We start from the raw sequence: 16897 nt of genomic DNA, 5'->3' as shown, positions 1-16897 counted from the left end.
TTTAAGGCTCAATTGATTGCTCAATTTTTAATTGTTTTTATGTTATTTAAAGTTTGTTTTAATTTTATTAATTAGGTTTTTACATTGTAACCTATTTAGAATAGTAGGCTAGAGCAGGCTATAAATATTTTAAATAAGAGAACACAAATGGATTTTTATATTAGAGTGTGGAACCTAATGGCTTAAAATCAAGCCATTGAATGTAATGAATATATATTTTTTTTATATATTAGTTGATCGGTGTTGACATTTTTCAATAACAGACAGCTGATTAGCTGGTTTGCCTGCTGGTGTCTTAGAATCCATGGCAGCCATTTTGGTATTTTGAAAGAGTTGACATGTTGCTCTCTGATACAGCTGGTGTGGTGAAATAGGGATCCTTGTTAGAATTGTGAAAGATCCAGGCCAGAGGAGTTATAAGGAACCTGAGATGAAATTGTATACATATAGACTCCTGTAAATAGATTCTTGTTTAAGTTAAATCACAGCATGGGATATTAAGCTTTAACTAGGATTTGGAGTGACACTACTTGTTTATATATCAACAGGTGGTTTCGTACATCTTACATAATAAATGTTGGCAGATAAAGACTGTGTATGCTGAGATACAAACTCCTTCCTTGGTAAGCGTTGAAAACCCTGACACCAGACTCTAAGGTTGTGTCTACGTCATCCTCCTTGGGTATTTTGGGATTGAGTTAAGTAAATTCTGCTGCAGGTAACGCCAAGGGTTGGTTGTTTAGGGGATACCCATTGCCCATCATAATCAATTTGTCCTTTTCTACAATTACGCTATGCTGGCCCTAACATTTTTGTGTCATTCTATGTCACAGGCCTCATATACATTATCTCCCCATGTTTTGATACTTTGGTTGTCTTTCAATGCCCATACATGAGGTCGTATGGCCATGACGGGTAAGACAGACCCGTTCTAGTACAAGGAACCTAATTGGTCTGCAACCTAAGACAGCCTGCGGTCGGGGCATTGGCATTTAAGACACCTGGGAGCCTGATTGTCTCCAAATTGTGAAGCCCTTATTCTCGAAAGCCTTCAAGGGGGGAGATGTAGAAAATGGTCTCTGAACCATCCTAGATGAACCATGGTTCAGGCCTTAAGAGCTAAAGAAAAGAACAAGGCCTCAGAGACTTCTGTTTGATATGTACATGATTCAAGGCCTCATGATCTATTGAGAAACTCTTGTGGGTAAGCAAAAGAGGAATGGGCAAGGGTGCAAGAACTGGACAAACTGGTTTAGTAACATCAAGGGAAACAGATAGCCGAATTGGGGAACAGGGTAGTTCCTTAAGGGGGATGACTAGGCCTCCCCAGAAGAGGGATGACTTCTTCCAAGAAATGATAACCTGCTCATTATCATATACCCAATCAGTATTAACCACAATATTATCATATCCAATAACTGTGATTATTGTCATATTACCCATGTATGATGTGCTCTAATAATCAATATTATATGATTGTATGCCTTATGTACCTAGGAGATTCAGTACAGCAAGCACGGTTGTGTAGTAGTCTGTTCTCCCCATGAGAAACTATCAATTGTAATCTGTAGTTGGTAAGTAAAATAAAATTGCTTTTCTCATACGTGGCCTTGGGTCTTTCTATCATTCTAGATTGTGGGTGGCTGGTACATAATAATCTTGGGGTAATAGAAGAGACCCTAAAAACAATACCTGCACGGTCCATTCAATGTACCCAACAAGGTGGCACAGATTTCACTTCTTCATGACTAAAAGCTGGTATACTTAATCTCTCTCTCTCCCCCTACCAGTTCTGGGGCACAGACTGTAGAAGTCTTCCTGGAACTGCTCCTACTTTCCAACTACTGGAGTTGCCATTGAAGTCCACTCCAGCCTTGATCCTGATCTGTCTTTGCCATTTACAAGACCCAGACCGTAGAAATCTGCCCAGCATTGGTCTTACTTACAAACCTCCGAAGCTTCTTATAATTTATGTTTGATACACATGGAACACTTCTGAAATATAGATTATTGACCAACTGATTGTAGAGGGAAGCCTGTGATATTGAGAGCTAGTGGCTTGCTTCAACAGGCTTTTTTGGATATAATAACGTGAAAAAGCTACCCTAAATACATTATCAGCAGAATTTGCTCTATTGGCTTTCCTGTCTCTGTGTTCCCATCTTACAAATCTTTATTGCACATATTTTGAAGAATAGGTTTATTGACATCTCAAACACCCCAGATTAACTGTACAGCAAAATATATTTCATACTTCTTTATCAACTCATATACTCTGTTTGTTTGCAACACTGTTCGCGAAGCAGGTATATGGTTCTAAGCAAAATCTGTTTCTCCAAAAAACTTGTACAACTGGATAGAAGTTGCCTCTACAGGTGCGTGGAGAAACTGTGAAAACTGGTTTGATGGGAAAATGTGTCTCAAACCTTAAAGAGAGAAAAAAACCTAAGGACTTCAAGTAACACCTGTCTGTACTGTTTTAATAAAATAGTTCTGTCTCTACGAAGTTAAGATCCCTATTTAAGCTGTATTAGCTAACATGCATTAAACAGCAAAGCAAACACCATTTTGGGGCAGGTAATGGATAGAGATTGTGCCCTCTTCCCCCCCCCCCCCCCCCTATAAAAACAGACATGGCACAATGGGAATAAATCAACAAAGGAAGTCGTACTTTACCAATTTGCAGTACTACATTTTTTTGAAGGTATAAAAAAATACACGGATAAAAGTGAGTCGGCAAATACAGTGTGTGGTCCCTCAATGGGTCTTTAAGCTCTGTGGAGAGACCTAAGATATATACTTCAGGGGAGGGACCCTATCTTACCTAGAGCCACAACTCCTACGATATAGGGCTAGGAAGAAGTTGGCCCCCGGGACCATTCAATCCAAGTTTCCACTTCCAAAATATAAAACACAGTCCAGGTTTTGGTCCAAACCAATAAAGTTTACTTCAACCCTTCAAACAGTAGAACAGGTGGGAAAAAAATAAAGAATTTCAGATCATGAAATATTAAAAGTCAGTCTGTTTGCCTTATTTTCCCCTTAAGCAGAGAACTCAACTCCATGGACCAAGACTGGAACTGGAACCCCACCAGAGCCAACCACCACTGCAATAGCTCCAAAGGATGCTGGAGACTGGAAGCAGATCCCGGGGTCTCTTTACTACAGCACACTAACGATTAGAATGTACTAAGTTCTGTGCAGCCCACTGTATTCCTATAGGCTGCATGGCATTTAGCACACGCTCATCACGAGCGCATCTTAGTAAAAAGACCTCTTAAGCAACCAGGGTTTATAAGGCACCTCCTCATAAAACCCTGGCCCTCCTGATACCAATTCCTAGGACTGTCCTCTGATACCACCACCCATGTCTCTTCTAGATCAGCAACTCCCTGTTCCTCTCTTGTCCCGAGGCCTCTTTCTGCCTCTGGATTCTTAAAGTATTTCTTTGCTAGTGGTGTGATGGCTTAGCCAGTCAAAGACAGAAAACTGCACATGGACTGTAATATTTATACCATTCAAATTTCTCTCCATTTGTAAGAACTCTTCCTACCATTACCTCACTGGTGAGGAGCCCTCCCAATAATGGGAGAATTCCAAGTGGTATTAAAGGTCACCTCCTATATGTGGCAGACCCACCAGGAGTCTCTACATTTCAGATTTTCAGAAGGCATTTGAGAAAGTCCATCATGACAGACTCCTCAAGAAATTAAGAAATCTTGAGATAGCAGGCAGTGTAATATCATGGTTAAAATTAAGGAAACACAGTATGACTCAAGAGTTAGTTTTCTACACTATTCCTGGAGGAATTCTGCAGAATACACACAGAATGCTACACAGGACTAGAAGGCAGGGGTGACTCACCCTCTCCTATCCACCCCCATGTGCCCTCCTTCCCCAGCATGTATTAGCAAAAGTAAAGGAGGATCTTGCTGCAGGTCAGTACAGAGGTTGGGAAGGAGAACTTTCAGGCTAATGAAGTCCCCAGGACATTGAAGCAGCGAGGAGATGGAAATAGCGATCAGCTAACAGATTGACTGCGATGCTGATTTCAGGATTACCATCAGATTTGGAGAAGGGCGCTTTGTTTGAACAGTTAAAGACTCTCTTGACTGTTTGGGAGGTTCTGATCTCCTTGCATATTGCAATCATTTCACTTACTAAGGCTATGGTGACTTTCACTACATCTGCAATGAAAAATGATAATACAATGGAGATATTGCATGCTTGGGTTCAAAAGATTGCAATGGAGTAGTCAGAATCACAGAAACTGCAGTCTGCCCTGATTAAAGATAAAGGTAAAATTATGTATAATCATACCTGATAATTTTCTTTCCATTAATCATAGCTGATCAATCCATAGACTGGTGGGTTGTGTCCATCTACCAGCAGGTGGAGATAGAGAGCAAACTTTTGCCTCCCTATATGTGGTCATGTGCTGCCGGAAACTCCTCAGTATGTCGATATCAAAGCTCCATCCGCAGGACTCAGCACTTAGAGAATTACACCCACGAAGGGACACTCTGCCCAGCTCACCACCGCCGAAACGGGGGAGGGGAATTAACCCAGCTCATCCCCACACAAGTGGGGGAGGGGAATCCGTCCAGCTCATCCCCGCGGAGCGGGGGAGGGACACCACACCCGCCGATGCGGGGGGATCTGGCTTATCCTGCAACCGCAACCGCGGGAGGAGCTGACTGACCCTAACACCGCCGAAGCGGGAGGGGTACAAAGCTGCCCTACAGCCGCACGAAGCGGGAGGGAGTGCCGGCAGAATTTTAAGTCTCAATCCAGCCCCGTAAAACGGAGGGGAGAGGAATGCAGCAGCTCACTGTAACACAAACTCGTCTTAACTCTTGAAGAATCCAAGTGAAAAAACTTGAACACGAAGTCTTTCTGAAGTAACTGAAGACTAAACTTGAACCTGAAATGCAACCAGAATAAAAACAGTACAGATATCTGGGAGGGGCTATGGATTGATCAGCTATGATTAATGGAAAGAAAATTATCAGGTATGATTATACATAATTTTACCTTCCATATCATCAAGCTGATCAATCCATAGACTGGTGGGATGTACCGAAGCAGTACTCACCCAGGGCGGGACATTGAAATCCCTGACCTCAACACTGAAGCTCCAAACCGGGCCTCCGCCCGTGCAGCCACAGTCAAACGGTAATGCTTGGAGAATGTATGAGCCGAAGCCCAAGTTGCCGCCTTGCATAACTCTTCCAAGGAGACGGATCCGGCCTCTGCCATCGAGGCCGCCTGAGCTCTCGTGGAGTGAGCCTTCAGCTGGATAGGCGGCACCTTCCCCGCGGCCACATAAGCCGCTGCAATGGCTTCCTTGACCCATCTTGCCACTGTAGGCTTAGCAGCCTGCAGACCCTTACGAGGACCTGCAAACAGGACAAACAGATGATCCGATTTCCGGAAATCATTGGTCACTTCCAAGTATCTGATGATGACTCGTCTCACATCCAGATATTTAAGAGCAGAGTACTCCTCTGGGTAGTCCTCCCTACGAAAGGAAGGGAGACAGAGCTGCTGATTCACATGGAAGCGAGAAACAATCTTGGGCAGGAAGGAAGGCACTGTGCGAATAGTCACTCCTGCCTCAGTGAACTGCAGAAAAGGCTCTCGACATGAGAGTGCCTGGAGCTCGGAAACTCTTCTGGCTGAAGTGATAGCCACCAAAAAGACTGCTTTCAACGTCAGGTCTTTCAGAGATGCCCTCGACAAGGGTTCAAAAGGCGGCTTCTGCAATGCTCTTAGTACCAGGTTGAGATTCCACGCAGGCACCACTGAGTGCAGAGGAGGGCGCAGGTGATTAACTCCCTTGAGAAAGCGCACCACATCTGGCTGCGAAGCCAGGGAAGCACCCTTCAGGCGGCCTCTGAAGCAAGCCAGAGCCGCTACCTGGACTTTAAGGGAACTGAGCGACAGGCCTTTCTCCAGACCTTCTTGCAGGAACACCAACACTGAAGAAATTGGAGCAGTGAAGGGAGAAAGTGAGCCTGCTTCACACCACGCTGCAAAGATACGCCAAACCCTGGCGTAAGCAGTAGAAGTAGAGCGCTTCCTCGCTCTCAGCATAGTGGCGATGACCTTGTCTGAGAAGCCCTTCTTCCTCAGACGCTGCCGCTCAATAGCCAGGCCGTAAGACCAAAGGGGGAGGGATCCTCCATCACCACGGGACCCTGATGTAACAGGCCCTGCTCCACTGGCAGCCGCAGAGGATCGTCGACTGAGAGCCTGATCAAGTCCGCATACCAGGGACGTCTGGGCCAATCCGGACCCACCAGGATTACCCTGCCGGGATGCTTTGCCACCCGATCTAGCACCCTGCCCAACATGGGCCAGGGTGGGAACACATAGAGAAGCTCTTGTGTCGGCCACTGTTGGAGAAGAGCATCTACTCCCAGGGATCGAGGGTCCCATCCTCTGCTGAAAAAGCGCGGCACTTGGCAATTGGCCGATGACGCCATCAGATCTAGGCTCGGCTGGCCCCAGCGCTTCGTGATGTCCAAGAACGCCTGAGCAGATAGCTGCCACTCTCCGGGCTCCAAGGTATGGCGACTGAGAAAGTCCGCCTTGACATTCATGACTCCGGCAATGTGGGCCGCTGAAAGCTGCAACAGGTTCGCTTCCGCCCACTGGCAAAGATTCATAGCCTCCTTGGCTAGAGGGGCGCTCTTGGTACCTCCCCGGCGGTTGACATAGGCCACAGCCGTGGCATTGTCCGACAGGACCCGTACAGGCTTCAACACCAGTACCGGGATGAACTCCAAAAGCGCCAACCGAATGGCTCTGAGTTCCAGGAGGTTGATAGACCACTTTGCCTCTGCAGGAGACCAGAGCCCCTGCGCTGTCCTTCCCAAGCAGTGGGCTCCCCAGCCCGACAACGAGGCGTCCGTCGTGACGACAATCCACTCTGGGGTCACCAGAGGCATTCCCGCAGACAACTTGTCTGTCTGCATCCACCAGCTCAGCGCCTTGCGCACTGCTGGGTCCAAGGGAAGGCGCACAGCATAATCCTCCGACATCGGAGTCCAGCGCTGCAGCAAAGGGTGTTGAAGTGGTCTCATATGAGCCCTGGCCCAGGGCACAACTTCCATCGTGGCCGTCATAGAGCCCAACAGCTGCACATAGTCCCAAGCCCGAAGGGGAGAGGCTACTAGGAACTGGTCCACCTGAGCCTGAAGTTTGACAATCCGATTGTCTGGCAGGAACACTCTGCCCACTTGGGTGTCGAATCGAACTCCCAGGTACTCCAGGGACTGAGTCGGGCGCAGCTGGCTCTTCTCCCAGTTGATGATCCATCCCAGGGAGCTCAAAAGAGCAACTACCCGGTCCACAGCTTTGCCGCACTCTGCATAAGAGGGGGCTCGGATCAAACAGTCGTCCAGATAAGGATGGACTTGTACCCCTTCCTTTCGTAGGAAGGCCGCGATGACCACCATTACTTTGGAAAAGGTCCGCGGAGCAGCAGCCAACCCGAAAGGGAGGGCTCTGAACTGGAAGTGTCGTCCCAGGACTGCAAAACGCAGAAAGCGTTGATGAGGAGGCCAGATGGGAATATGCAGGTACGCTTCCTTGATGTCCAAGGATGCCAGGAACTCTCCTGCCTTCACTGCCGCTATAACAGAGCGGAGAGTCTCCATGCGAAAGTGCCGCACTTTCAAGGCCCGATTGACCCCTTTGAGGTCGAGGATAGGCCGGACAGAACCTCCTTTCTTTGGTACCACAAAGTAAATGGAGTAACGTCCCTTGCCAAGCTGACTTTCTGGCACCGGAACGACCGCGCCCAGGCAGATCAGATTGTCCAAGGTCTGCTGCACTGCCACAGCTTTGACCGGAGACTTGCAGGGAGAGAGTACAAACCCGTCTTTTAAGGGTCGGCAGAACTCTAGTTTGTAGCCGTCTCTGATGACTTCCAGCACCCACGCATCTGAAGATATTGTGGTCCACTCGCCCAGAAACGAGGACAGCCGTCCTCCAATTTGCACTGGGGCGTGGACCAAGACCCCGTCATTGGGTACGAGACCCTGGGGGAGGACCGGAGGGAGCACCTCCGGGACGGCGGTCTCTGCGAAAGGAATGCTGCTTGGGGGAGAAATTCCTCTTGAAGGAAGAGGGGGCAGAGGAACCAGACTTGCCCCGGCGGTACCGACGGGCTTCCTGCAACCGTCCTCTGGAGGTACCGGGACGAGTACTAGCCCGAGCCCTGACCTCTGGTAATTTCTTGCCCTTAGACGTGCCGAGATCGGTCACGATTTTGTCCAGCTCGACCCCAAAGAGCAGCTTGCCTTTAAAAGGCAACCTAGCCAGGCGGGATTTAGAGGCGTGGTCAGCAGACCAATGTTTCAGCCAAAGCCACCGCCGCGCAGAGATTGTCTGAGCCATGCCTTTCGCTGAGGCCCTCAAGACATCATACAGCAAGTCTGCCAAATAGGCTAAGCCCGATTCCAGGGCCGGCCAATCAGCCCTCAAGGAATGATCCGAGGGGGAAGCCCGCTGCACCATAGTCAGGCACGCCCTGGCCACATAGGAGCCGCACACTGAGGCCTGCAAACTTAAAGCAGCCGCCTCAAAGGACGACCTTAAGGCCGCCTCCAATCTTCTGTCTTGGGCGTCCTTTAGGGCCGTGCCACCTTCCACCGGCAACGCCGTTTTCTTAGTCACCGCAGTGATTAAAGAATCCACGGTAGGCCACAGATAGGCCTCACGTTCACTCACAGCCAAAGGATAGAGGCGGGATATAGCCCTAGCCACTTTAAGGCTCGCTTCTGGGACACCCCATTGAGCCGAAATTAAGGTGTGCATGGCATCATGCACGTGGAAGGTTCTAGGCGGGCGCTTCGTCCCCAGCATAATGGCAGAGCCAACAGGGGCTGAGGGAGAGACGTCCTCCGGAGAGGAAATCTTCAAAGTGTCCATGGCCTGTAACAACAGGTTGGGCAAATCCTCTGGGCTAAAAAGCCGCGCTGCAGAGGGGTCATCCGCTCCATCCGAGCGGGGATCCGTCTCCTCCAAGGAATCCGCAAAGGACCGTTGGGAGACCTCAGACACGCTGCCCTCATCTACATCGGAGGAGACAAATTCCTCCAAGGCCTGGGAATCAACCCGAGGGCGTTTACCTCTGGGAACCTCAACCTCTTTACCAGACGAGGGAGCAGGGGCAGCGTTGTGCATGAGGAAGGCCTGATGCAGCAGCAAAACAAACTCGGGGGAGAAACCCCCCAGACTGTGCACTTCCGCAGCCTGGGCAACAGCCCTAGACGCACCCTCAACCGGCGCTCGCAATAGCGGGGGAGAGACATGCTGCGCATCCAAAATGGCGTCCGGCGCGAAACTCCGCGAAGGAGCCGCGCGGGAAGAACGGCTCTTAACTTTAGCCGCTTCTGTGCCGTCGCCCAAATTAAGGGCGTTCATGGCATTAATGTCTCCAACCTCAAGGGCGGCCCAAGAAGAACCCGTCCGAGCCGCGTGGCCGGCCAAGATGGCGGAGGCGAGGAGAGGGGGATGGGCGTTTATGGCGGGAAAAACCGCCACGCCGGAGGAAGGACCGGGACATTCATCGGTCACGAAACTGTCACCCAACAAGGGCGAATCAGGCTTTAAGACCCCCGCATCCCCTCTAGAAGCGCTCAAGCGACCCGGGGAGCGACCCTTTGCGCCCTCCGACACCATATGCCACGAGGAGAAGAATCGGGGAACCCCCTGCCCGCTATAAAAAGGTAAAAATTACCTGCTGTCCGCTCCGAGTTGTAACGACCTGGTGTCCCAGTGAGTAGCTGCAATAGACGCTTAAATAAACGTCGAAATAAACGCCTTTAAGGACGTTTAAAATTTTTTTTTTTTTTTTTAACGGAGCCAGCGGGAGGGGGGAGAAAAGGAGGGACCTGGCACCACCAGGTTTGCACTTGCTCAAAAGAGCCCTCAACCCCAGGCACTCAACAAAACCTAAAAATTAGGCTTGGAGGCCTAGCCAGAGCTGCTGCTGTGTGTGACCACCACCTGCTGAGATAGAGAACATACTGAGGAGTTTCCGGCAGCACATGACCACATATAGGGAGGCAAAAGTTTGCTCTCTATCTCCACCTGCTGGTAGATGGACACAACCCACCAGTCTATGGATTGATCAGCTTGATGATATGGAAACGTTATTACGAACAGAAGGATTTAGAACCTAGAAAACTCCATGAGGTTTCTGAATTTACACTTGCTTAATTTTCCTAAATACCCTATTTTTACAGCTAGTCAACTTTTGAAGAATTATTTTGAAGTGTTGTAAAACCAAAGAGGCAATGGGGTTCATTTTCAAAGTTCCATAGGTTACTATGGAACTTTAAAAGTCTAAGTGCATTCAAAATACACCTCTATATCTCCTACTACCAAACTGTATCATCTTTTATCTAAAGTTAATCCTCTGGATTTAAATATTGATCATGGAACTGCCCAGGTTCTAGAAGTAGAAGATATCTCAGCAGAGTCTTGATTTTACAGTATTTTTGAAAAAATCTGATACAGAAACTGTGACCCATGCAACTCTTCTTTTAACCTTTCTTTTTCCATAAAATAGTGATCATATAATGAAACTATTTTCACAACTTTTTTTTTTTTGAAGGGGTGGGGGGGAAATCAGAAGATTTAGATATTTCCTGATTTAACAAAGCTCGCACAGGAAAAGATCTCTATATATAAAAGGCACCACCAACGTTCTAAATGAAGCCTCCAGCCGGAAGTGTGAAGGGGGAGAGATATCCGGTTTCCCAATGAGTGTCTGCCCCGCCCTCGCTCTCTCTGTAACACAAACAGTGAAGGAAAACACAGCAAAGCACGAAATCAAATCGCTCTCTCTGTAACAGTGAAGGACTCAGACAGGGGAGGGGAGAGAGGGAGAAGCCCTCACTATCTCTGTAACACAAACACAGCAGGAAACTTAACACTGAAGGACTCGACTCCGAGTGGGGAGGGGACAGAGAGCACAGGGGAAGGGAGACAGGGCAGAAGGCAGGGACACACACACTCCCACATGCACACAGAAGAAAACCTTGCTAGCACCTGTTTCATTTGCATCAGAAACGGGGCTTTTTTACTAGTGTATACATATGAGAGAAGTTCTCTTGCTATGTGCCAATTTTTTTATTGTTTTCCATGTAAATTTTTTGTAACCTTTTCTGCAAAGAAATATATTTTATTTGAAATTGTTTATTGATGCAAGAAGATTTGAACCATCTGTAGTTTGAAGTGTAGAAGCTTGTATTATATTGAATCTTTTGACGACTCTTAGTTTGGAACTGGATGATTTAATTTCCTTTATCCCTTGCTTCAGGGATTTAGTTTCTTTTCTTGGATCCATCACCCCTTTTGTGGGCTGATGAGCACTATTCATTTCCTTCTGGACACTGTAATAAGAGCATTTCCTTATTGTTATTTCAAAAATGTGTTTTACTTTTTATCAAGTGAAATGCTTGCTATATTATTTAAATAAAAACAAAAAAACGTAGAGTAACTAGAAAAGGTTCAGAGAAGGCCAATAAAAGGGAGTGGAATAACTCCCTTAAAGCTAAATAGGCTATTTCAGCTTGGAAAAGAAAAACTACAGTTAAGGATTATTTATAAGACGATGAGTGAGGTAAACAGTTACATGGGGACAGTTGTTTAACACTTCAAACAGAAACAAGAGGATACGGCATGAATCTACCCAAAGTATTTTTTTCACAATATTTGTAACCACAGGATGTGCTCTAAGTAACTAATATAAGAGTTCAAAAGAAATTTGGATAAGTTCCTAGTAGAAAACCCCAAAAGAGAAATGTCTTGCCAGATCATTTTCTTTTCTTTCATAGGAGCCGACTCTGTGGGTGCTTGAGCACCCCTAATATTGAGCAAATTCCTTGTATGTGTTCAGGGAGGGGTTCTTTCCATTAGGCTTAGCACCCCCAATAATTTTGAAGAGTTGGCTCCTATGTTTTCTTTAGTCCTATCAGACCAGTCCAGAACAAGTGATCGATGCACATACCCACTCATTCTGGACTGGTCTAGATAAAAAAGAAAAATAATTTGCCAGGTAAACATCAAAAAGCCATCATTTATATCTTGAAATTTGCTATAAGAAAATAGATCTATAGTTTGGGATCTGCCAGGTATTCATTAACTGGGTCAGGCCGCTGTTAAAGAAAACGTTGGGTTCTACGGACCATGGTCTGATTCTACACATCTTAAATTCTGATAACTGCTTTTAATGTAGTTTTAATTTGGATTTAGCTCACAACTAAACATGTGGAGGAGTGGCCTAGTGGTTAGGGTGGTGGACTTTGGTCCTGGGGAACTGAGGAACTGAGTTCAATTCCAGGCACAGGCAGCTCCTTGTGACTCTGGGCAAGTCACTTAACCCTCCATTGCCTACCGCATTGAGCCTGCCATGAGTGGGAAAGCGCGGGGTACAAGTGTAACAAAAATAAAAAACTTGTCATTAGGAGTATGAGACAAGTTACATTAAGGTACAGTATGCCTCTGGGAGAAGCAAAACCCATCTAATAGCCTCATTTACTAACCTGTAATATACATTAATGAGAGCAAACAAATTATCTGTTGCAAGTTTCATTATCTTCAATGGAGCCTATTAAGTGCCTAACTCATATTAATGTTTATTAGTAAGGCTACTAAATTGTGTTTGAGGCACAAGGTCACAAGGAATGTCCAGAGGTTTCCCTGGTTCTGAGCCTCGGATCCAATCTACTGCCCTGCTCAACAAGAGCTCGCTAACGTTTCATGAGAGGGGAGAAAAAAAGTATCTATTCTATTCTTAGCAAATAGGAAAACAAGACGTAGAATCTAAAAGTACATCGTGGAACAGTTTATGATCTTACGTGAAACAGATGAAATCCGGATGACTTTAGCAGTAGTTTTACGTGGCCTTTACTATTTAAAAAAAAACTATAAATGGAATTACACTACAAATAAAAACTATTTGCAGTCGGGGCCGAGCAGCTCAAACACTTTCTGTTTTTAAAAGGTAAGGACTTGATCCTTCTGCCTTTTTTTTTTTTTAATAAATATGGAATTGAGGGGAAAAAGGAGAACAGCCGAGTCATCACTACTACCTTTCCCCACTCTGCTCTTTTTAAACTGTTATTATTATTTATATCTATAATGCTACCAATGTATCCAGAACACTACAAAAACGCACGCTGGCTTTGTGAAACTTATACTCTAGGTCAAGAAAGCCAAAACAAAAACCGGCTCAGAGCTAAAATTAACAAGGTCATAACGGGACAGAACCATCAATAACTAGCAGCATGTCCAAAAGTCACAACAGACCAACGTCCCTAATTGGGAACTGCACGGACAAAAGTTTTTGCCACCCCCTTCCCTCTCTCTCTCTCACCTTCAGCATGACAGCCCGGTGCAAGAACATGCAGCGACTTCCTGAATCTACAGCAGCACGGCTAGGACAATCTTCATCACCACCTCGCTAACGCCAACAACCTTACCCTTCAGAGAAGTTACTTTCTACGTTCCCGCCTAGAGTTTGCGTTCCAAACCTCCCTTTTGTTTCAGCCCCACCCTATTTCCCTCAAAAGTGAGCAGTGATCGACTCATATTGAAAGCGCCACCCCTTGTTTGCTGTGCAGCCAACGCTGTAGTCTGCTATACTATGACTGACTTCCTCCCTCCTTCCCCAGCAAAGAAAAACCCATGTGAAGGCGGGTAAACTACTGGGCCCAGAGAAAACGCCCAGCCCATCAGTTCTCTACGAGCAGACGTCGTACGCCCGGAAGAAACGTACGTCTCCCGTCCTCTGATTTGTTCTTTTCAGTCTCGTCTCGAACGTCACGCCTGGCGTAGATGGAAGAGTCGACACATCCCTTGCTGACGTAGCAGACAGCATGTATAGCCCGATTGGTCGCTGGTTGCTACGCAACTGGAAAATTATGCTCGCTGCAGTCCTGGGGATGGGGAAGCGGGTAGGGTGATCTTATGTGAGAACCGAAATATGGCGCAAAAGTAGATCCGAAGCGTCATCTTGTAATTTATAGAGTAGGAATAAAAGGTCAGAAAGCAAGCTGTAGTTGACCGTGTGATTGGAGCTGGCATATTTCATGATTTCTCTCGCTGTCTTTCCAGAGTTCTGCTCGCTTCGTCAGGTCAGTGCAGAATTATGATGTGCTGCTGCTTATCCTGGTCATTTAAGGTTTGAAATGTATAGAGGCCAAGACTTTTAAAGCAGTTTTCAGGAGACAATGTAGATATTACTAGGAGATTACAACCCGGTTGTCTGGGGGTTTTAAACCTCAAGCTCCAGCTGTAGAATCGGTTTTGCATTACTTTTGTTTACACCACAGAGTACCAGACTCCAAGACTGTCATGGTCTATGAATATGTGGTTTATCATTGTATTATTCATAAACACTGTAGGCCTCTGAAAAAAATATATATATCTATATGGGGGTGGAGTATGAGTGAGGTCCTTTCACTAAGCTGCCATAAAAATAGGCCTTAGTATCAGGGGCGTAGCCAGACACCCAATTTTGGGTGGGCATGGGCCCAAGATGGGTGGGCAGAAAAATTCTACCCTGTCCCACAAGTGATTTGATCTCTCCCTTTCTCGCCTGCATGCCATATGGACTCTCTAACAACCCCCTCCCCCACATACCTTTTAAATAGCCGATTTTCACTGGCAGCATGCATCAACTAATACACACTGCTCATGTTGGCCCCACAGCCTTCCTTCTGATGCAACTTCTTGTTTCCGCATAGGCGGAAATAAATCAGAGGGAAGACTGTGGGGCCAGTGCGAACAGTATGCATCAGTTGCTGCTCGCTGTAGGTGAAGATCTGCTATTTACAAGGTATGCAGGAGGTACAGTTGTTGAGAGTTTTCAGCTGGTGGTGCTTAGGGATCCCTGCCAGCCACATCACAGGTGTGCTGCTACTGGGTGGGCCTGAGCCCAAAGTGGGTGGGCCTGGGCCCACCCGGGCCCATCCTTGGCTACGCCACTGCTTAGTATGCCCTTACATGGGCCTTTTCTGCATGCTGTGGCCATTTTTACTGTGGCAATAACATTTTTTCCATTAATGAGCATGTACTAAAGTTCAAAACATATTTATTTATTGCATTTGTATCCCACATTTTCCCACCTCTTTGCAGGCTCAATGTGGCTTACAATACATCATGAATAGTGGAAATAAGAAGAGAATAGACATTTGGTATTATAGAAGGTTTTTAGGTTACATGATAATGTTAGAACATGATAGTAATATAACAAGAAAACATTATGAGACAATTCTGTAGGGGCTTCCTCTACTTAAAATCACTCATCGATTCTTAGAGCCTGATATTCAAAACATATTGCTGGTGTTAGAGGCAAATAGTGCCAGAACAGTGTGTATGTTAATTAGATTGTAAGCTCTTTGAGCAGGGACTGTCTCTCTTTGTTAAATTGTACAGCGCTGTGTAACCCTAGTAGCGCTCTAGAAATGTTAAGTAGTAGTAGTAGTATGTTAATGGAAGCAGAATGTTCAGAGGGCACTAGCTTGGGTGTCTACAACTTAGCTACAGCTTGTATTTAAATCATGTTAGTGAGGTCATTCGGTATTCCCTACCAATTTTCAGAAGACAGCACAGAAGCAAATGCTGGCCTGAACACTGAAAACTATTACTCACATTAAAATGCTGGTTTTGTGTCCTAAGCCGAAGGAAGCCCCTGGCCTACAGCCTCTAAGCACAGATAGAAACAAATGTGTGTGAATCTGAACAAAATCAAAAGTGAAAGCACGCATCTGTGGCTGCACAGAAGAATAATGCTGTCCTTACCGCAAAACGTTTGTGTGCATGTGCCAGGCACATTCCTCCCCCATGCTTTCAGTTTATAAACACGCATTAAATTTGAATGCCATTTGCTTTGAGCATTGCAGGACAAGGATTCTGCACTGTTCTTGCACTATGGGGTTTGCTCTGCTGGCTTAAGTGCCGTAACTTTGAGCATCGGAATCTTAGTGTCTTTAAATAACTGAGCTTACACATGCTGTGGGGAAGAAATGTATACTCAGGCACTGGATGCAGGAGGAACCACCCTCCTTTTGGTATTGGAGGAATAAATTTCATGAGCTGATGTTATGGGTAGGGTTACCATATTTTGTCCTCTCAAAAAGAGGACACATGCCTCACCCCTGCCACGCCCACACCCTGCCCCCTGCCACACCCCTTTTGCATCCTCACCCCGCTCCCTGTCACATATTCCCCTCCCCTGCCCCCCCCCCCCGTCACCCTCCCCTGGGTCACCTCCCCTCCTTTTACTTACTATCTACTGCCCTGGTGGTCTAGTGACCTCTTCGGGGCAGGAAAGAGCCCCCTCATTCCTGCCCGGAGCTCTGTCCTTGTCCAGCATCCTGTTGCTGTGACGGTCTCGGCATTCAAAATGGCCGCCGAGAGTTGAAGTCTCGCGAGGCCGCTTCAACTCTCGGTGGCCATTTTGAATCCCGAGACCGTCACAGCAACAGGATGCAGGGCAAGGGCAGCGCTCCAGGCAGGAAAGAGGGGGCTCTTTCTTGCCCCGAAGAGGTCACTAGACCACCAGGGCAGTAGATAGTAAGTAAGGGAAGGGGAGGCTAGGATAGGCCCGCTGCCTGCCCGTTTGTCCAGAAATCCGGACAGACGGGCGGACTGGCAAAACCTGCCCAGATGCCTGGACATGTCCTCAAAAAGAGGACATGTCCGGGTAAATCCGGACATATGGTAACCCTACGTATAAAGTATCACATACCAGGTAAATGAGTTTATCTTGTTGGGCAGACTGGATGGACCGTACAGGTCTTTATCTGCCGTCATTTGCTATGCTATGTTACTACACAGATAGTGGCAAAGCATTAGAGAGAATTTTCAACAG

The 16897-nt window shown here is 46.7% G+C and overlaps 2 protein-coding genes across 3 annotated transcripts in view; one reads left to right on the top strand and one right to left on the bottom strand.

Moving 5' to 3' along the window:
* The window catches only part of APOO (apolipoprotein O), a 160393-nt gene extending 146860 nt beyond the window's left edge, over nucleotides 1-13533 (bottom strand). Inside the window, exon 1 of the mRNA XM_030202247.1 lies at nucleotides 13397-13533. Within this exon, the coding sequence (XP_030058107.1) occupies nucleotides 13397-13426 (30 nt within the window). The 5' untranslated portion in view covers nucleotides 13427-13533. The remainder of the gene's footprint in view (nucleotides 1-13396) is intronic.
* A 142-nt stretch (nucleotides 13534-13675) lies between these two features.
* Nucleotides 13676-16897, top strand: part of C4HXorf58 (chromosome 4 CXorf58 homolog) — a 92582-nt gene continuing 89360 nt past the window's right edge. The window contains exon 1 of one of the 2 annotated variants that reach the window (XM_030202246.1): nucleotides 13676-13794. The gene's annotated coding sequence lies outside the window, so the exon portion shown is untranslated. Of the gene's footprint in view, nucleotides 13795-13967; nucleotides 14157-16897 lie in introns of those variants that run through there. The other variant, XM_030202245.1, reaches the window with a different exon arrangement.

Source organism: Microcaecilia unicolor, chromosome 4 (genome assembly GCF_901765095.1).
Source record: "Microcaecilia unicolor chromosome 4, aMicUni1.1, whole genome shotgun sequence".
Taxonomy (NCBI): domain Eukaryota; kingdom Metazoa; phylum Chordata; class Amphibia; order Gymnophiona; family Siphonopidae; genus Microcaecilia; species Microcaecilia unicolor.
Note: the sequence above shows the minus strand (reverse complement) of the source record. Positions and strands in the feature narration are given on the sequence as shown.